The 21,018-nt window shown below is 51.1% G+C and overlaps 1 protein-coding gene across 2 annotated transcripts in view; it reads right to left on the reverse strand.

Annotated features, from left to right (window-relative positions):
• NTN3 (netrin 3) overlaps nucleotides 1-21,018 on the reverse strand; it is a 102,869-nt gene that overhangs the window by 63,650 nt on the left and 18,201 nt on the right. For both annotated transcript variants that reach the window (XM_054042892.1, XM_054042890.1), the window contains exon 2: nucleotides 14,758-15,769. In XM_054042892.1, the coding sequence (XP_053898867.1) occupies nucleotides 14,758-15,724 (967 nt within the window). In that variant the 5' untranslated portion in view covers nucleotides 15,725-15,769. The remainder of the gene's footprint in view (nucleotides 1-14,757; nucleotides 15,770-21,018) is intronic.

Genomic DNA, 21,018 nt, shown 5'->3' on the forward strand with positions numbered 1-21,018 from the left:
ACCCAGAGTGCCTCTGAGGAGTTAGGGGAGGGCAGGGCAGTGCTGGCAGACAAAGGACTATGCAGCAGACAGAGCAGAGGAGGGTTCAGAAGAAGGCAGCTGCCCAGCGCCTATTGTCTAGTGTAGTTCCCCAAGGAGCCGTGATCATTGTCTCATTGCCCATCGACTAGCTCATGGCTTCGCTGCTGGTGGGATGGCTGAGGAGACGGGGGAGGGGAACAAGCAGCTTGCCTCCATGTGTTCTCCAGATGTGTAATATTCCCTGTGCCCCGCTGGGCTGGGTGCTGGGGAAGTCGCTGCTGAGGAGCTGGGGCATGTGGAAGAGGGGGGCAGGAGGCCAATTCTGCCATAAATCACAGATAAGTGCAAAGTGGATGGTTAGAATGAGACACCCAGCGGAAAGGCCAGCTGGGCACCTGCCATCCTGCTGCCACAGCATCTCTCCCCTTGCTGCCAACAGATGGCAGCTGCCCCTGGCACAGAGCTACCCTGGAACAGAAGGCTGAATCTGCTTTGCACCCAGCACCCCAGTGGCAGCACACAGTGTGCTTCTGGGACAGAATGGGAGAACTGGGCCGCGGCACTGAGCCACTTGCCATCCCCCCTGCACACCCCCTGCACACATGGCTTGTGGCTCTGACCTGCCTGTTACAGAGGGCTACATACAGGCCTGTATTGCTGATTACTTGAGACTCATAACCCCCCAGCAAGTCATTATTATTATCCCCATTTTAGAGATGCAGAAACTGTGGCATGGAGAGGCTAAAGCCCAGCGCCTCAAAGGCATTTAGGCTCCTAACTCTCATTGGAATTGGTGGAGTTAGGCACTTTGTGGGTCTGGGTATAAGTGACTCACCCAAGGCCACCTAGTGAGTCAGTGTCAGAGAATAGAGACCAGATTTTATTGCCTAACTGCAGCCTTCCCTGGCAGCTTTCACTTTGAGAGGCATGTCCCACCTTTCTGACCAGCCTATCTGCCCCGTGGCCATGAGCTGTAAGCCTTCCCCCCTGCCCCTCCTGGGGGCACAGGCAGGGTGGGATTCATTCTGGGCTCGCGCCATCCTCACCAGGTCACCAGATCTGTGCCACCGTAAGTCCAGAAGAGCCTTTTATGTGAAAAAAAGCCACGGAAGCACCCTACTCCCTTAGGCTCTGCCCTATTAAAGGCAATAGGGTGTTTTGCTACTGCTGTTATGGGGGTAGGATTGGGCCCCTGAAGTGTAAGGGGAATTAGGTCTCTATGTTTGCTGCTTCCTGGCCTGTCCCCACAGCCCCCTTCCCCAACACCCTCCAGTCTGGCCCTTTAAAAGGACCACCCACCTTGCACTGGGTTGTGGGGTGCGGGGGTGGAAGGGCAAAGCTCCTTCTGTTGTTGTGCAGTGCCAGGCCCATTAGGGAGTATGACCAGTGCCAGCTGTGGCCAGGGTGCTGTGGTGGAGAGGAAGGGCCTGGTCTCCAATCTGCTAGCCAGACTGCAGCAGAGGAGAGAGCTGCTAAACTCGTTTTATTTCAGATCTCGCCCCCCACACCACACACATACCCTTTATTTTTTATTAGCCGCAGGAACCCAAAACGGGGGCGGGGGGGGGGGGATTCCAAATCCACGTGTGTGAGATAAAAAGGAAAAAGTGCTGCCAGTTCCTGTTTAACACTCTCGCAAAAAGATAATGGGAACAAGATTTCCTTCGGCGAAACCCAGCGCCCTCTCCCTCCCCCGCTTCTCTGGGAAATTGAGGCTGGGTGAGAGTTTTTCCAGGCCTACTGTGAAATTCATTAACATGTCAGCCCAAGATTTAACTGCTGGGCCTGCTTGTCAATGTGTGAAATTTCCTCTCCTATCCCCCTCCCCACCAGCTCCCAGCTTCAATCCTTTGCAGAAGCCGACAGAAGAGAGCTGGGGAGGGTTAACCCCTCAAGGTCAAACAGCTGCCTGCTGCCTATTGTCAAGGCCCCTCTCCCTTGTCTGCTGTTTTCAGGCCCAGCTTCAGAGGTGTGGAGACACTGTTGAATGGTAGGGGTGGGAAATGGGGTTCTGAACCACCCTGTGCCTTCTCCCCAAACCAGGCCTCACTACACCAAGAGCCTTTCTGGAGGTGGGAAAAAGCTCAGTGACATTTTCTGCCCCCAGTTGCAGTATCTGCCAATCCCAAATGTTCAAAAATCACAAGTCAGCACCCCCCAAAATCATGAGATTGGTTTAAAAATCATACCTTTTGGGTTCCTTTTAGTTGCCTCTTCGGTTTTGAGCCGTTAGAGCTCATATTTTCTCCACAACCATGAGGGACAGAAACTTACTTTTGTTTTAAACCAAAGCCAAGATTCTCACATACGCACATGACTTCACGAGCTGGGGCTTTAAGAAAAGCATCAAAAATGTGATGACACCACACGAGTGGTGGACACTGTTGTGATTTTTCCTTTGTGCATCTGCTGGGCTTTTGCATTTCCACCTTCCAGGCCAGGACCAGGAGAGAAGTGGCAGAAGAGGGAACAAAGCTGTTCTTACAGAATTCCAGCCTAATGGCACTCTCAAGGGAAAGCAGCTCTCAGGGGCTTAGTCCCACGTGAGGGCTCCTTCCTGCAGCACTTCCACACCGGTCTTGATTCTGCAGGGCACTGAGTGCTCCCAACTCGCCCGGAGGCAAGGGTGACTAGGATTAGGCCTGTGGCCTAGCAGACAGGGCACCGCATTGGGGCTCAGCAAACCTTGCTTCTTTTCTGGCTCAGCTGGTGGGTGAGTCCCAGCATCTTGTCTGCGAAATAGGTATACACTGATCCTTGCCTCCTTTGCCAAATGCTCTGAGCTCTGTGGCTGGACAGAGCTAGTTAAGCAATAGGTGTTAGGAGGGTGCACAGCACCTCCCAGTTTCTGGCAAGTGGGAAGGAACATTAACATTAACATTAATGAGACTGCACCCAGGGGCTACAGGTGCAGGTCTTGATTCTTCAGCTTCAGAAGGGCCTGATTCTTCTCTCCCTCCCTCTTGCCATTGTCCAGGCCTGATCCAAAGCCCGCTGCAGTCAGCAGGAGGCCTCTCACTGACTGCAAGGAGTTTTGGGTCAAGCCAATAAACAGGAGGAACGCTGTGGAAGTCAGAAGAGTTGCAGTGGTGGCAAATCAGTATGAAAGGAGAACTGGACTCTGAAGGCTCTGGGGGCTTCTCCAAACTGAACATCTGACTCGGGCTGAGGTCCAGCATTGCTGTTGAACAAGCAACCCATCCCCTCGCGCCATCCACATTTCCCCACAACAAGGTTTGTGACCATAACAAACCAGCCAGGAATGCTCTGGGAGGAGGCTCCAGCCAACCGAAATCAGGGAGCAGCTGCAATGCTGCCCCCCATCTCATAGCCCACCATTGCTTCCCCACTCAGCGCCGTCTGCACTGACACTTTGCCACCACTGGCCGAGCAGGGTTCCAGGGCTTGTATTACCCTGCAGGGACAGGACATCACAACCACACCACCCAGGCAGTGATGGAGGACCAGAGACGCTGCTCACCATTACAGCTACGAACTGGGGGCAGTTCCGGCGAGACTCGCACCGCACTGCTGGTTGCTCACACTATAAATGTGAGCTGTGGTGGGGCTGCAGATGGTTCAGCAATGCCAAGTGCAAGTGTCCCGCTTCCAACCTGCTCCTCGCAAAAGGAAGCTCCATTGCAGTATTCCCCTGGAGGCAGATGGGGTTGGGCTGGGGTGGGAGTGTGGAACAGAGGAGGGGAAAGGTCAGGTAAATAATTGGCCAGTCTTGTCCCATTTCCCTCTCTGCCTCCAGTTTAATGAGTGAGAAAGTATGTGCCTGGGGGCCTGTTGCAATGGAGGGAAAAAGAAGTGGCTGGGAGCAGCCCTGGAGACCCAGCAAGTGATTGGATCATCACCCCAACTGCATCCCATTGGCCACATCTTGGCCCCGCAGGAGTTCCTGAGCCCGTTTCTGACACTACCTCAACCCTGAGAGGTCCCACGCAGAGCGCTGGGAACCAGGGGACTCAATAGCAACAGAAAGAATCATCAACTTTACTGAACCCAACCACCAGTGCTCAGGACCAACAGACTCCCACAGACCTGTCCTGCTGGCTTGCGCTGGATCTCCTGTGGCACCTGGGATGGGTTCTTTGGGGACGGCTGCTCCCTGGGCTGTGCCATAGGCCTGGAATCTGTCCAGGGTACTCTTTCCCCCAGGAAATGACTAGCTTGTACTTTTAGAACAAAGAGAAAATAACGTTCTACTTCCATCCCTTAGTCCCCACCATTTCACCACTGGTGCAGCTTCACAGGTAGCAATCCCAGGAGAGCGAGTGGAGTCAGGGCAGGAGTATTTGAATGACGCAGGATTAGGCAACATGAAGTGGGGTTACAATGCTGACCTGGAGCTCTTCCCATAGGCATCACTGGGAAAACGCCCGTAGTGTCAGTGGGAGCTGAGTTAGGCCAATGAGGAGCTCCTGATAATCTCACCCATGGGGAGCAGCTGCCAGCCCAGCACCTTGGCTACTCTATTCCCACCACCTCTGCTGCTGCTGGTAGAATTGCACAGCTGTTAGCCACAGTGGGAAACTCTAGGGAAGAGAGCTTGGCGTGGACAAGGTGCACAGGGCCGCACTCATAAAGGTATTTAGGTGCCTAAAGCTACAGATAGGCAACTAAACAGCGTTATCAATCTGGCCCCTAGAGACCAGTGGAAATCCAGCTTGGGAGGCCAGGTTTGAAGGTGGCATGTGGTCCATCTGGAGAACTCAAGTTCCACAAGACGGTGGTTGTGCTAAGAGAAAGGAATGCCTCATTAGCCAGGGGTGCACGGATCCAACTGGGGAAAAGAGGAGTGGGCAAAGCTTGCATAGCACGCTCCTCCCGTTCTCAGGCCCAGCCATCCACAGCTTCTAGTGCTAAGCAAACAACCTTCCCTGGGACATGTGCTGTGACTGAGAGCTGGGCTGGTGCAGCTCACTGTCTGTCTCACATTAATCACTAATTAAAGGCTTGAACCTTCCCTGCTGTTTGGGTATTAATAAGAATTTAATTGCACAGTTTGGGGCTAATTACATGGTGCCTTGCTTCCTTCCTTAGACAGTACGCCCCATTAAACAATCACATGATAAATTAAACAATTTCATGATCAACTCATTTGCAATAATAGCCTAATTCAACTTAAACCCCCTGCAATGGGGCAACCTTCTGTCCCTCTTTCAAGTGTCTTTGGGACACTTTAGCCTTCCCTGATCTAGCTGGAAGCTCCTTTGCACCAGCGCTCTGCTGCTCCCTGTGCCATGGCAGAGAGAGTAGCCCTGGCAGTCCCAGGGAGACAATCATTAACCTCCTGCTCTCCCCCAGGGGATGCCGTCTCCTTCCAGTACAGACTGGCAACACATAAGCACAAACAAAAAGGGTGGGAAGTGGAGTATGTCTGGTCATGCAGCCGACACTGGGGACAACTGGGCAAGAAGAGAGGCTCCCTTGTTCAGGGGATGATGGAGCCCAGGCTGGTGAGGGATGGGTAGAGAGATCCCTCGCTCAAGGGAGGATGGAGCCCGGGCTGGTGAGGGATGGGTAGAGGGATCCCTCGCTCAGGGAATGATGGAGCCCAGGCTGGTGAGGGATGGGTAGAGAGATCCCTTGCTCAGGGGATAAGGAGCCTAGGCTGGCAAGGGATGGATAGAGGGATACTTCACTCAGGGGAGGATGGAGCCCGGGCTGGCAAGCAGAGGGGAGAGAGCTCCCTGCGTCTGGGAATTCACTGGGAATAATTATTTAACGGAACAGTCTCAGCGAAACCCTAGAACGGCCAGTCTTGCCAAACCCACAATGGATTCGAACTACGCCCCTGCTTTTGCTGGAGGAGTGCCCAGCCGGGATGCTTGCAAGGCACGGTTGCTACTTCTAGCCTCTGGGAGGGGGAATCTAGACCCAAACACCCCGTTCACCTCCCACCCTAAAGAAATACATTGTGCCTTATGAAGAAAAGTCAACAGCCATGGTTGAGAGCACTATGCAGCTTACCATGGTCTCATGCGAGTGCTCTGGCCATTCCCGCAGTCCCGTGCAGGTCTGTATACACTCATGCCAGAAGAACTGACACAAACCTCTCTAAACTCACACAGAACCTCGCTGAGGTTCGGCAAAGCCCAGCTCATTTTTCCCTGCTCTTCCAATTTTGTGCGACTCTGGGAATGACGGGGACCAAGCCCACTGTCAAAATCCCCTGAGGAAAGCAGCTTCTCAGAGATTTTTCAACCCCGTTTGGCAAGAGCAAGAGGTTGGAAAAGCAGCTGAGCTTGTGGACGCTCAGTGCCAACAGTCTGAGGTTCAGCCATCGTTAGCCAGTGCCCAGCTGGCTAGCAACCATCTCCCTCCACTGAGCTATACCTGAGCAGCTCTTGGTGGTGCTACATGCTGCACCATAGTCATTAGCATCTGGCCTATGCCGGTGGCTACTGTCCATTCCAAAACACCATGGCCCCTCCTTCCTGTCAGAAGGGGTGAGGCCGCCTCTGCTCCACAGGTAAACTCAGCCTCCCCTTGCATTCAGTCCTGCTGCTACCTGGATCCCATATCTCCAGTCACATGGACAGGCCCAGCACAGACCTCAAAGGGGCCCTTTTAACTGACCCAAGCTTTTCCCAGAGCATCCCCTCACAGTCGTCAGCAGCAGTCATGACCTAGGCTGGACAGCAGAGAGAGACATGGCACGTAGCATTTAAGGCTGCACATTACAGCTAGAAGCTCTTGCCATTTCTCCCTCATCCTACTCTCCACCCAGGCCTCCAGGGAGCTTGTTCTCTGTGCAACAGCAGCTCTGGAGATGGAGTAGGTAGCAGCCACCTCTGCCTTCTCCCAGATTTCCTGAGACCTCTTGCTACTGCTAACCCTCTGGGAGAGCTGCATACAATACAGGCGGTCCCCTGACTTGGGTCTTCCGCCATTGTCTGGCTGTGCTCCCTTCTCTGGCCAGGTAGGATTTATCTTCCAGGGCAGAGGAGACGAGGCAGCAGCTTCAGGCTACGAGCCAGGCCTTGTTGTGCTACCTCCTTGACATGGCCAGCAACATTCAGCACGGCCTGGGGCTGGAGCGACGGTCTCAGGCTATCTACAATCACTACAAGCACAGCCCTGTGACATAAAACCCCCAATAACACTTTGTTAGAGCATTTGTGCCACAGAGCTACAAGCACTTTACAAAGGAGGGCAGTCTCACGATCCCCACTGTACAGATAAGTAAACTGAGGCATAGAGGGAGGTGCTGCGACTGTGCCCAAAGTCAGTGGCAGAGGTTGGAAGAGAAGCCAGGTCCTATTGACACCCAGTGCAGCATCCTAACCAGACCTGGGGAAGGATGCGCAGACAGGGATCCATCAAGAATTTGGGCGGAGGGCAATTCTCACGCTCTGAGACCTGCAATAACTTATTCTGTAAAGATGTGGAGGGACCAGAGAGTGAGACTGAGGGTTTTCCCCAGCTCTGGGAAGAGCCTGTTTTCACCAGGGAAGTCTGACTCAACTGAAGGAGCCCCAGGCACAAAGCTCCTTTTGGCACACCAGACTAGAGGCAAATCCCCACTATGCTGAACATGTTTCCTTGCCCCACCCGGGGCAAGCATCTTGCATCCTCTGAAAGGAGGCTTGCAAAGGGGCAGAAAGAGTGACTGAGGGGCTCGTTAACCTTCTGAGGCTGTAAGGATATTTTGGCCCAGCCCCAGTCACAGGTCGAGTCCCTCATGCCTCCAGTATGCTCAGTACCTAAATCTCCTAGGGACGAGAGAGACATTCCCAGTCAGAGAGGAACCGACCCGAACCCTTGCTCACCAATGTCATTCCATTGCCTTGCATTCCTGGGGTCCAGGTGGGACAGGAGCCCCAGAACCCTGCAGGAAAGGCAGTTCCTCAGCTGCAGGCTGGCTCAGCCAGAGCTAGGTGAAGAAAGCGCGCTCACACCCAGCTTGCCTGCTATTTGGATAAGCTGCTGACCCAGCTCTCGTAATGCCTGTCTGCTGATGTGCTTGGCTTAATGCTGCTCTCTCGTGGTGGGTCTCCAACAGCTTCACTGCTGTGGTGATGGAGGCAGCTCTGAGCCTCCGCACTGGGAAAATTGCTTCAAAAATTCTAACTGGCTTTAAAGCCAGTTCTTCTGTTCAAAGGGCCTACAGACAACATAGAGCTGGCTCCAGGCAGCCTGGCCTGTTTTTTCTGAAGGAGGACAAAGCCACTGTAAAGGCTCCAGGCCACCTGGAACCAGGTTTACATTATGACTCCAACCAGTTTTAAAACCAGTTTGAATTTCAGAGATAGTTTCCCACCTATAGGTGTCCAGAGATTACAGAAAAAGAAATGGGCACAGGATGGAGCTGAGAGAGGAGATGGCTAAGGCAAAGGGTTGTGACTCCAGGAGTTGTAACTGGTGTTACAAATTCATTAGGCCTTCGGCTTCCCAGCTCAGCCCAGCCAGCTTGGCTCTTCCAGGAGAATTTACCATTTCGCTGGCAAGTGCTGGGATCAAAGCTCCCCTCAGCTATTATTTCCCTCTTGCTCCTCTACAAACGGAACGGATTCCAATCACCGGAGCAAGGTTTCCCTTCTGTACTCCATTCAGAAAAGTGCTCCAGCCGTGGTGGCGACAATGGGAACAAGAGCTCCAGAATTACCAGAGAGTGGATCAATTACTTCCAGTGGCTGCATCCCGCTAATCCCCCCCACGCAGCCCTTGGTGTCTGCAGAAGCCCTAATGACAGGTTTAATTCCAAGAGCAGGAGCCTGAGGAATGCAGCATCTCATACGCACGCGCTAACAATTAAATGTGGGGTGGGCAGGGAAAGTCCAGCAAGAATAATTTGCACTTATTATAACATGATCACTGGAAGGAGCCTGCACACACATTCACACCCCTCTGACTACCCCCCTCGTGGGCTGTTAAAATTAAAACAAAGGCCCCAAGCCTATGAAAATGAAGCCAACGGATCAGAGTCTCTTGAGCCTGGAGACCTGACTGCAATCTTTCAGCCTCCAGGGTTATGGTGGGGCTTCCTTCTCTCTTGGCAATTCTGCCCCATCTGGGATCCACCCAGCTGGGTGGCTGGCAGGCAATGCCCATCAGGAAGTGGGAGGGATCTCTCCCCCCTCCCTGCAGCAGACACACTTTTAATCTGCAAGAGAGTTCTTTGAATCATGCCAAAGCAGAATCCTGGGCCCAGCCCCCATCTCACAGCTTCTCTTTCCAACTCTCACAAGAAACTAACAAACCTTACTGCTGAGCAAGGTCCACATTTGCAGGAAAGAGGAGCGGTGTCTCCGACAGACCCCAGTCGTCAGCAGGTAGGATTGAACCTGGGGCCTCTGGAGCTTAGTGTATGAGCCTCTACTAAGTGAGCTAAAAGCCGTGTGGCTGTTAGCTAAGGCTATAAAGCAGACTCAATCTCTCTGTAAGTGGTCTCGGGACAGAGCACCACACCCAGGAAGTGTGTGGGTTACATCTGCACAAAGGGGCTGGGTGGGGATGCATGTGCTGGAAAGACGCCAGGGTGTTGGGTGGCAGGGGATGGATTGAGCTGGCACGCAGGAGTGGCAGAGATGAACAGGATGGCTCGGGTGGGAGTGGACTGACCTGCTGCCTGGTGGGAGTGGTTCTCTGCAGCTTCCTTAGGCTTTGTCAGAATTTGAGCTTTTGCTTTTATATTTTCAAAATCAATTCTCTAGCCCTGCTCACTGCAAATTAAGAAAACCCTCTGAATGTGAGTCAGCAGACAGCCTGAAACAGCAGTACTGAAAGGGGGTGTGATCTGCCCCCATTCATCTCAAGGGGGCTTGACTCTGAAGCCTAATGAGGGCAAGCTAAATATCAATATTGTTCACTATTTCCCTGTTGATCATTTCAACATAAGCACTCCCCCTTTGGGAGCAGAAGGTGATGATTGGGCAAGGTACCACCATGACTGTTTGTCCCCCAAGGGACCCACTGCTCAGGGCATTGGCAATCAGATATGAAGCCTTCCAGCTGATTCAGACCAATACGGGCAAACATGCTACCAGCGGATGCTGTTTAGTAGCATGAAATAAGCTGGTGGCTTCCATTCCAATATCCTCAGCTCAAAAGCAGGCACCACTGCACCATGGCCCATCCCCCGCTGGTCCTCCCAACAGAAGTCAAGGAGCCTTGGAGAGTGAAATACCCTCTTAACTTCCTTCCAATTAGGAGAGAGGCAAAATGGTGAGTGCCAAGGGAAGGCCTGAATGTGACAGTGTGCTCTCACTTCCTGATGGACTTGCAGCACATCAAAATCATCTGGAGCTATCCCTGGGGCTAATGCTGCAGCATCCTATATGAATGTTCATGTCTCGCCAGGGGGCTGTGTTGTATACTGGGGCAATTTGTGCCCCAGTGGCATGACATGACATCACGAGTTCCCAATCTTTATGCCATGGTTTACATTACCTGTGCTGGGCCACTCTCCCTCCCTGGCACCCCAGCGGCGGCAGCACCAGCACCGCAAACTCTGAGAGGCAATGTGAAACCCCCTGTCCAACAACGGGCAGACCAGTTCGCAGTGCTATTGACCCTGGAGGCCTACACAGCTGCAAAAGGACCTTAATGACTCTGTCGGTACTTGCCTTGTCTAAGCAGCAGTTTTGCAGAAAAGGACCTGGGGATTACAGTGGATGAGAAGCTGGATAAGAGTCAGCAGTGTGCCCTTGTTGCCAACAAGGCTAACGGCATATTGGGCTGCATTAGTAGGAACATTGCCAGCAGATATGGGGAAGTGATTATTCCCCTCTATTCGGCCCTGGTCAGGCCACATCTGGAGTATTGCATCCAGTTTTGGGCCCCCCACTACAGAAAGGAGGTGGACAAATTGGAGAGAGTTCAGTGAAGGGCAATGAAAATGATCAGGGGACTGGGGCACATGACTTACAAGGAGAGGCTGAGGGAACTGGATTTGTTTAGTCTGCAGAAGAGAAGAGTTTGGGGGGATTTGATAGCAGCCTTCAACTACCTGAAGGGGGGTTCCAAAGAGGATGGAGCTTGGCTGTTCTCAGTGGTGGCAGATGACAGAACAAGGAGCAATGGTCTCAAGTTGCATTGGGGGAGGTCTAGGTTGGATATTAGGAAACACTATTTTACTAGGAGGGTGGTGAAGCACTGGAATGGGTTACCTAGGGAGGTGGTGGAATCTCCATCCTTAGAGGTTTTTAAGGCCCAGCTTGACAAAGCCCTGGCTGGGATGATTTAGTTGGTGTTGGTCCTGCTTTGAGCAGGGGGTTGGATTAGATGACCTCCTGAGGTCTCTTCCAACCCTAATCTTCTATGGTTCTATGAAACCACCATTTGCCCTGCAGCATTGCACTGGTACCTTACTATGATACAACCCAGCAATACACGGCATCAGGTGACTCTTTGGTTCCAGGAGCTAACATTGCTAAGCGGGCACCTTACACCAGCGCTTTGTAACACATAGAGGCAGGCAGTTCCAAAAGAAGAACCGACCCAGGCTTCCTCCTGAAACTCAAACCCACGTCTTTTTTGAGGTCCGCAAAAACAACGTTCAATTCACATTTCTTTGTGGGTTTGTTTCCCCCACTGCATTCCTATGATTCAGCTGGGACTGGAAACACCCAAATCATCAAAATAAAAATCCATCTGTGAGCCGAGACCAGGTTGTTTTGGGAATCTAATGGGATCTCCTCTTTGCCAGGACTTAACTCACAGAACTTCAGCAAAGTTAGTGGAGCCCAAAGAATCCCTCAGTGCTTTCCCCATTTTCTGCTTCTCCATTGTGGGCCAAATGAAGTTTTAGTCTCACTCCGGCACCTCCCATGAAGTCACAGCCTGAGATGCAGGCCTGAGGGGAGGTGTTTGTGGGGGTGTCCAGCTCTCAGGGTTGCCTCCAGAATTTCAGGACTTTTGAGTGTGGAGGCCACAGGAGACATGGCTACAGTACTGCTGCCATGCAAGTGACACTACAGAAGGAGGAAAGAACCTGTCCAGGCAGCCACAAAGACAGTTTCTGAGCGCCACTTATGCCTGGCTTGACTTAGTCAGAAATGTGTAATTGTCCCCATTACAAATCATTTCATGTCATCTTTCTCCCACGTGGTGTCAGCCAAGGAGAACATCATGGGCATTCCAGTCTCCCACCGAAGGCAAGTTCTGAGCTAACCCAGGGCTGGATCTGGACCTTTGGCAATGACAGCAAGCTGAGACAAGCGGTGACAGCCCCAATGGGAACATTAAGAAAAATGTATTTGTAAACTCCACTGGCTTGTCCGCTGTGTCCGGAGCAGGTCTTGGAATAAGGCACTCTGCAGATCACCCCTGGTCCTGCCTGCCTGGCTCAGGGCTGGAGTCCAGCTGCCGAGACTCACGCCCTCCATGTTGGCTTATTCCAACCTTCCATCATGACGGCACCTTCCATTTAGGCCACCTTTGCCCAGCTACCGAGGCTCAGGCTGGGCCTAGCCCCACGCCACGGTGGGGCCAGCTTAGCCTCCAGAGGTGCAGGGCCCCTAGAACAGGGCTGTAGGGGGATTCGCAGGGGTGGCAGCAAGGGAATGCCAAGGCTGTGCAAAACAAATGGCCAGGTGGGCCCTCTCCCTTTAATTGGTGCTAATTGCTGCGTTTGTTCGGGCTGGCTGGCAAGATGTCATTGTTGAAAGACACAGAGGGGAAGGCTTGAGGAGCTAATCCGGCTTTCAGCCGCTAAGCCCTTTGGAGGCGTGTGATGGAGGAGCTCTTTCAGGGCCCTTCACAGAGGGCACAAAGCCTGAGAGGGGAAAGGGAAGCAGAGGGGATGGAATCGACAGGAAAAACTTTCACACGGCAGCTCTGCTAAGCCGCCTTTGTGTGTGTGGCGGGCTTGTCAGGGACATCTTAAAGGGCCAGCGCTTCTCTCCCTCCTCCTCCTGGCTTTTCTTTTCTCTATCTTTTCAGTTCCATCTGCCAAAGGACTGACCACCCAATGGGGTGGTGGGAAAGAAGGAGCAATCTCCTCGGATATTTCTGGAAGGGATGGCGAACATTACCTGCCTGTGAGGGACCTCTTCAGCCTCCTCTCTCCTGGGGAGGTCAGGGGATACTCTGCTGTCTCAAGCATGGACATGGATGGTCAAGGACCAGCCAAGCAGTTCAGTGATGCAATCAGAACCCAGAGGTGAAGATGGGGTGGAGTGGGGGGTGAACCTCACGAGGTTCAGAGGTTGGGTTTGGAAAACATCCTCAAAACCCAGACCCTCATCTGAATCCCTCAGCCCCCGAGTCTCCTCTAGCTTAACAATCCACTTTACACTGGCTCCAGTGGAGTTACTCTTGACATATACTAGATAGAATAGATTGCTACAGCCAGGGTGACTAGCAGAAGCTATTCTTAAGCTTGCCCAGTTATTCCCATTTTATTATTCTTTTTTCAGTTCATGATTTTCCTAAAGATTCACCGTTCAGTCCCGAATTTACCAGATTTGGCTTCGTTTGCTTGCTTGTTTGAGCAAAACTGAATCAACCAGTTTTGAGACTGAGGGGTGGGGGGGAACACACTAGCCTATACATTTTCAAAACAGCAACTAACTGTTCTTGGGAGCCCAGCTTTAGACACTGACCCACAAGCCATTATAAAAGTACTCTTGCAATATTGTTTTGAACAGGAAGTTGGGCTCTGGCACATATAAACAATATATTAAATATAAAAAAACCTAACAAGCTTCTCCAATGTCCTCTAGACACATTCATTAGCCTCCCAAGTGGCTGCATAATCATATGGTTTTCTCCTCCTCCTTTCCCTCTGGTTCCCCTATGAGACTCAGACTTCAATTCTGATTTCACTTATGCCAGAGTTACACTGAAGTAATCCAATTTGTTACACTGGAATAACTCCTCATTTACACCCAGTGTAAGCGAGAGCAGCATCAGGCCCTGATCAATTTTTAATTGTGTTGTAAAGTGCTGTGCTTGACATTTATGGCATCATTCGAGTAATAAATCGTAACAATAACTTTCCAGGGTACTTTGGTGCTTTTGCATCTGGCTGATTCATGGAAGATGCAAAGACACCTACAAGAATGAAGCATAATAAAGGAGGAGGAAATGAGTTACTTGAGCTTTTCCAAACCTCTAAAAAGGTTGAGGTTTGTTATGAATTTTAGGTGCGGCTCTAATAGGTGTGATGGCGGAGGGGATTTTTAATCTATCCAGCCCAAAGCAGCTGCTCCCTAGGAGAACCCAAGCACTGTGCTCAGTAAGGAAGTAATTGCTCTGAAAAGCAGAACACTGGGCCAAAGTTATCCCTGGTGTAACTCCACTGACCACTCTGGAGAGGCACTGTTGATGAGTGTGAGATAGGGGGGTTGCTACACTGCAATCATATGTGTGACTGCAGCACATGCAAACATACCTGAGCTGGCTTTGATCTAGCTGGCTCAAATAACCATAGCAGTGAAGCCCTGGGCAATAAAGCAGCAGCTTGACTACATACCCAGGGTCCCAGCCGGCCTTGTGCAGCCCTCGCTGTCTCAGCTTCCCTACTATTAGTACCCACACTAGCTAGATCAATGCTAGCTCAGGTCTGTCCGTATGTGCTGCAGTGTAGACATACCCATAGACAGACAGAAAATACTGAGCCACATTCATCCCTGGCATTGCTCCATTGATCATTCTGGAGATACCATGTTGATAAGTGTGATATAGACAGACAGAATGCTGTCTGAGTGCATCTGCCCCTGCTTCTCTGCACACGCTCCCAGATCTGATTGTGGTGGGCGAGGAAGAGGAGCAATCTCTTACCTAGACACTCGTTGGCCTCCCTGGCGTTGGCCCTCTGCCACGGGCGGTCATAATGGAAGGGTTTGCAGCGGTCGCATTCGGGGCCCTCAGTGTTGTGCTTGCAGTCACACACAAGCTTGCCCTCCTTGTCCTTCACGCAGCGGGAGGCGTGCCCATTGCACTTGCACCGCCCCCCGACCTGGAACTCACCCACGGCATAATAGTATGAAAACGAGCTGGTCCCGCCATCGTCCTCTTCATTGTCCCGGCCCCCCAGCTCCCGGAACAAATGGGGGCGGCTGAAAATGACCCGGATGTCCGTAGCTGTCACCCAGTCCTGGAGCACTGGGCTGTTGTCAAAGTCTTGGGCGGACGGCCGTCCGTCCAGCGTGCTGAAGGCAATGAGGCCCCCAGTGAGCGGGTACAGATCTGTGTGGCCATCAGTGCACAGCGCCTCCTGCTCATTTTGCTTGGTGACGGTGGCTTTGTTGGGCTTGCCGTAGATCTTCCGGCACTGGGAGGAGTAGTACTGGTAAGGCACCCAGGTCTTGCCATAATCCATAGATTTTAAAATGGCTGCTGACTCAGGCCGGGCCGAGCAGAACTGCAGGCTGACATAAATCACCTCAAACTTCTTGGCCAGGGAGAGGGTGAGCGTGACATTCTGAGGGGAAAGGTGCAGGCTCTCAGAGCGCCAGCACGTCATGTTGGACGCAGTGTTGAGATCCGTGAGGTAAGATACCGGGTGGGCTTTGCGGGGGTCTGAGGCATCGCAGTGGCGAGTGGGAGGCTTCCCACACGTGCTGGAGGCCTGCACTTCCTTCCCAAAGGCAGCATTGACAAACTCGGGGATGCAGCGCCGGGGGGCGCTGTTCTCATCGTAGCAAGGGTCGGATGCAGTTTGCTGCACCACAAAGGGGTTGATTGTCTGGGACAGGCCGAACACACAGGCGGTAAGCAGCAGCCGTAAGAGGTACAAGAGATCCATCCTCGCCGGACAAGCTCTCTCCAAGACACACAAGCCAAATCCTCCCTAAACATAAAGCAAAGGAGCAGTGAATCACACATTCCAACCCCCAAGGTCTGAGCTCCCTTTTGGCAGGTAGAAATGCAGAGGCCAAACCAGTGTTTGGAGGCTGGCTGGGGGTTATGCTTGTGTCAGATGGCAGAGAACAGCCAGAGCTGATTGATTGGCTATTGCCAGTGCTGGCGAGCATGCAGAGGTCTGAGTCTGATGACATCTCTCCTCTGGGTGCCTTTCTCCCAGATTTGTAACCACGGAAAGCAGCTAGATCTCGTTTAGATGGCGGGGGGGCAGGGTTCTCAGTAACACTTCATTTATGATTATCTCCCTGCTCCATAAAATAGCTTGACAGACAGCTGGACAGATAGCATATGGGCCTGTGGGTTAAGGGAGGAAGGGTAGCCTTATAGTGCAGACAATGGGCTGGGAGTCAGACAGCTCTGGTTCTTTTCCTGGCTCTGTTACAAACTAGCTCTGTGACCTCGGCCAAGTCACATAACCTCTCTGTCCCTAGGCTCCCATTAGTAAAACGGAAGTGAGAATATTCCCCTCTTTTCCGGTGGCACAGTGAGACTGGTGTTTCTAAGGCACTTGGAGAGCCTCCTCTAGAAGGTGCAAAAAAATTGCAAAGTATCATTAAGAGAAGAAGACAGTGAGTAACTGCCAGCGCTACCCAATATATTAACTTTGGCGACACTTGTGCACTTTGTCATACCAGTAAAGTCATTAACACTGAAGATAATCACACATTCAGAGCTGCTAAAGTTAGGATCACAGGCCCAGGTCTTCAAAGATCAATGGGAGTTAGGTGCTTAAACACTTTTGAGACTCTTGGCCATAGTGCTCTAGGAAGGGGCTCTCACTAACTGGGGACTGGGCACCTGGAAACCTGGATTCTATTCCCAACTCTGCCACTGACTTGCTGTCAGACCTTGGCCAATCACTTACCCCTCTCCTGGCCTCAGTTTCTCCATCTGTAAAATGGGGATAAGGATACTGCCTTCCTTTAAGGCACTTTGAGAGCTATGTGTGAAAAGCTGTGCATAAGAGCTAAGCCTGATCATTATTAATCACTCTGTTGTTACCTTCACCACTTTAGTGTCTGAGCACCTGCAATGTACGCTAAGCGCCTCTGACATCACGCAGGGATTCTGTCATTCTGTGTTTTGGCCACACTTGTACAGCCAGCCAACAAAACCAGTTTGAATTGCACTGAGAGTCAGTGAAAGCCTAAGAATTCCCAGTGAGGAAGCAGCTCATGCTACACTGGAGTGTCCAGATTTCGGTGGGGTGCATCAGCCCAGGTTGCTTTCCTGACCCCAATTCAATGTTCCCCTAGCATTTTCTCACTGTCCATTCACACTGCTCTGCTCCCTTTCCCTCCTGCGCCAGTGTCAATCTTTCAATTACTCCAGAACCTCTGATGTCCTTAAAAAGAAGAACAGGAGTACTTGTGGCACCTTAGAGACTAACAAATTTATTAGAGCATAAGCTTTCGTGGACTACAGCCCACTTCTTCGGATGCATATATCTGATGTCCTTCTCTCTCTTCCCGCTCCCCTCCCCATGTGCTCCTGCCTGAGGCAGGGTGAGAATGCAGGGATTTAATTAGCTCCCAATGCCCCCGGGAGGGGAGCCAGCCAGCTTCCAAACTCTGTGTCCCACATCAAAGTCAGAGGGGGAGGTGTGAACACACCAGCGCTAAGCAGAGCTTACTGGGCAGCCATTCTCTGAGAGAACAAGGCCTGTCCCACCCAGTGCAAAGCCAGGGCCAGAGTTTATTCTCTGAATGGGAGGTTAATCAAGCAATTTCCTTCCCTCTTCCCTCATCCTGCCTTTGGCTTCTCCTGATAGTCACCCATCCTCAGGGGGGTCTTCAGGAGAAACCTTTGTGAATATAGTGGAATGTCAATTAGGGGGTGATATTGTGTGGCATTTTTATACCTACATGCAGTTAGTCCAGAAAAGAGTGGGTTTGCTGGGTTAGCTTATTTCACTGGGGACCTAGTAGAAGCTGTGCTGGCAAAAGCACAATTGTGCCAGTAGAAGTTACACCTCCATTAGGAGAGTTTGCTGGTGTAGCTACCCTGGCAAACTTTTTCTATCTGGCTTTGGTTCTTCTGTGCCCTCCATATCTATCTACTGGTATTTATCTGGCCCCATCACTGCAGTGATCTGAGTGCCTCAGCATCATAATGTATTTCTCCTCACAACCCCCCGATGAGGTAGGGACTATAGATGAGGCCTGAGTGAAGCAGCGATTGTGGGGAGCACAGAGGGGGGAGAACCCACTACAGCAGGGGCAGCCCAGTTTCTGATGCACTGACTCCTCACACCACGTGACACTAGTGCCAGGATCCCTTTCTCTATCACAGTCAAGCTGTGTGCAGCCACACGCTGGGCTTGTTTTTAGTGTGGCAGGTTGACTCTAGGCTTGGAAACGTCAACTAAAATCTCCCATTGGTGCTAACCCTGGGGCAGTTCCATGCTAGCAATGGTGGGAGCCCTACTGGAGACAGGGCTGCAAGCCTCTGTCTGTGTTTTAAGCCCTATGGATATACCTACACTGCAAAGAAAAATGCCCAGTGCCAAGTCTCAGAGCCTGGATCAATTGACTTGGGCTTGCGGGCTCAGGCTGTGGGGTTAAAAATAGCTGTGCAGATATTCCGCTTTTGAGGGCGCATGAAGCGGAGGAAAATATCAGTGAACGTGGTGGGGTGGGGGACAGAAGAGTCATGCAAATTGTGACATGCATGAACGTGCTTGACATGTAGCAACTGTTGTGTGTGAGTCTGCCCGTGAGCATGTAGAAAATTAAATCCCATGCTTGGGTGAGCAGGATAGTGAAAATGTCTTATGTGATGTCACAGAAATGACACGCATGCCTGTCTAGCTCTCACCTTTGCCATCAGTGGCCAAGCTGAACCGGGGAAGCAATGGTGGGAAATTTAAGCAGAAACTTTCTATTGTACAGGAGGCCTGTGAAAGAGAAACTTTAAACGCATATAAAGGGTGATCTTGCCCACTCTAAGATCTATTTCTACAGGAAACTATTGATGGCTAGATTGGCCGGCAGTTCAGGACAGGTGATTCGGTTTATTTTACATTTCAGACAAGTTGGAATGACCAGTACCATGGAGTTGTGCATGTAGCTAATCTATGTAACCACTGGATCTTACCTTCTTCATCCTCAATCTCCCTCCCCACTCCCCAGCTTTTGTTTAGCATGTTCATCTTGTTTCACTCTAGGTTTAATTTCTTCCATGCAGGAGCCATGTCTGTCTGTGTACAAACATACAGCATCTAGCGCTATGGGACCCTGAGCCTGATGGAGGCTTTTGGGAGCTTCCTCAATACAGGCAATATATAATAGTGATAACAGTGACCTGACAAAACAGTGCAACAGGGCATGAAAAATAGGGCTGTGGTTCAGTGATACTTCATAGACTTTATGCTCAGTGCATATTAACCAATGCCCTATCATTCCTGCTACTGCGGCTGCCTAGGAGCCCCACTGCATTTCCTGTTACGTCAAGGTCCCTGGGGCTGCTGTCCAGAACCAACAGAACATTTTCTGTATCAGAGGGGTAGCCGTGTTAGTCTAAATCTGTAAAAAGCAACAGAGGGTCCTGTGGCACCTTTGAGACTAACAGAAGTATAGGGAGCATAAGCTTTCGTGGGTAAGAACCTCACTTCTTCAGATGCAAGTAATGGAAATCTCCAGAGGCAGGTATAAATCAGTGTGGAGATAACGAGGTTAGTTCAATCAGGGAGGGTGAGGTGCTCTGCTAGCAGTTGAGGTGTAAACACCTCCCTTGGTGCAGAGCACCTCCCCCTCCCTGATTGAACTAACCTCGTTATCTCCACACTGATTTATACCTGCCTCTGGAGATTTCCATTACTTGCATCTGAAGAAGTGAGGTTCTTACCCACGAAAGCTTATGCTCCCTATACTTCTGTTAGTCTCAAAGGTGCCACAGGACCCCCAGAACATTTTCTGTTACTCTGAGGTTCCTGGACAGGGTCAGAGGTGGCAGATGAAGCTCGGAGGGGAGACTGGATGAAAAAAAAGCCAACAAAAGTGTCTGCCAAGTTGTAAAGGACAAAAAATCCATTGGAATCAAATGTTCAAGCTTCTAAAAGAAGAGTATGAACAACGGGCCAAATTCTACTCTTGGTTATACCAGTGCAGATTTACAGTAACTCCACTAGCTTAATGGAGTTATTCTGGATTTACATCCATACAGCTGAGATCAGCATCTGGTATAAGTAGAAATGAAATGGGAGAGAGAGAAATCTCAGTCCTCGGAGATGGATTCTTCCACCCCACATCCTAATAACCATGTAACAAGACATCTTGACTTTGTATCATTCCACTAGGAAATTGCAACATCCCCCTGTTATGGCTTGAAGATGTGCTGATGTGCTATTGGCTTTGAAGATGCAGCAAGAGGCGATTAAACTCTCAATGGCCCTGTCAAAACTGGGACTGTCTTAAGAAATAGCAGGACAAGCAACCATGCCACATCCTCAGCTCTGGAAAGACGGCCCTGCCCTGGGGAGCTGATGTTTGCTTCTGCCAAACTTGGGCATTTTCCTCTTAAAAGGAGTTTTAGGAAAACAGAGATGCCAGCTGTAATAAATGAGACAGGGGATAACTCCCTTTTGTGGACACCCAGCCAGCCAGTTGGCTATGGAATCCCTCTTGGTGGTTGTTCTCTGCTTGCTTTACCTGTAAAGGGTTAACAAAGTCAAACAGCTTGAGGGTACCCCACAGGAAGGAATTCCCAAGTGTGCCTTTCTGGTTTCAATGGGGTTTTTTGCATTTGGGTGGTGGCAGCATCTACCCATCCGAGGTCAGAAAGAAACTGTAACCTTGGGAGTTTAATACAAGCCTGGAGTGGCCAGTATTAATTTTTAGAATCCTTGCGGGCCCTCACCTTCTGCACTCAAAGTGCCAGAGTGGGGAATCAGTGCTGCTCCCACCCTGCAACTCAGGTCAGAGTATTTATTCAGAACAGCAGGAACTGCTACTTTGCAGAATTTTTCTTTCTGCAGATACACCAAGCACAAGCCAGGACAGTCTTCCCAGCAGGCACTTGGCTGGATGCACCCTCCATTGACTAGTCCTGGAGCATGCATGTAGGGGAAGCTAAATCACTTTCTTCCCCATATTTTGTGTTTTTTTGTAGTTTTTAAATATTCTCATTTTATTAGTGATGCAGAAAAGATTTCCCCATATCCTTCCCCAACCCCTG

Source organism: Malaclemys terrapin, chromosome 10, assembly GCF_027887155.1.
Source record: "Malaclemys terrapin pileata isolate rMalTer1 chromosome 10, rMalTer1.hap1, whole genome shotgun sequence".
NCBI classification, from domain to species: domain Eukaryota; kingdom Metazoa; phylum Chordata; order Testudines; family Emydidae; genus Malaclemys; species Malaclemys terrapin.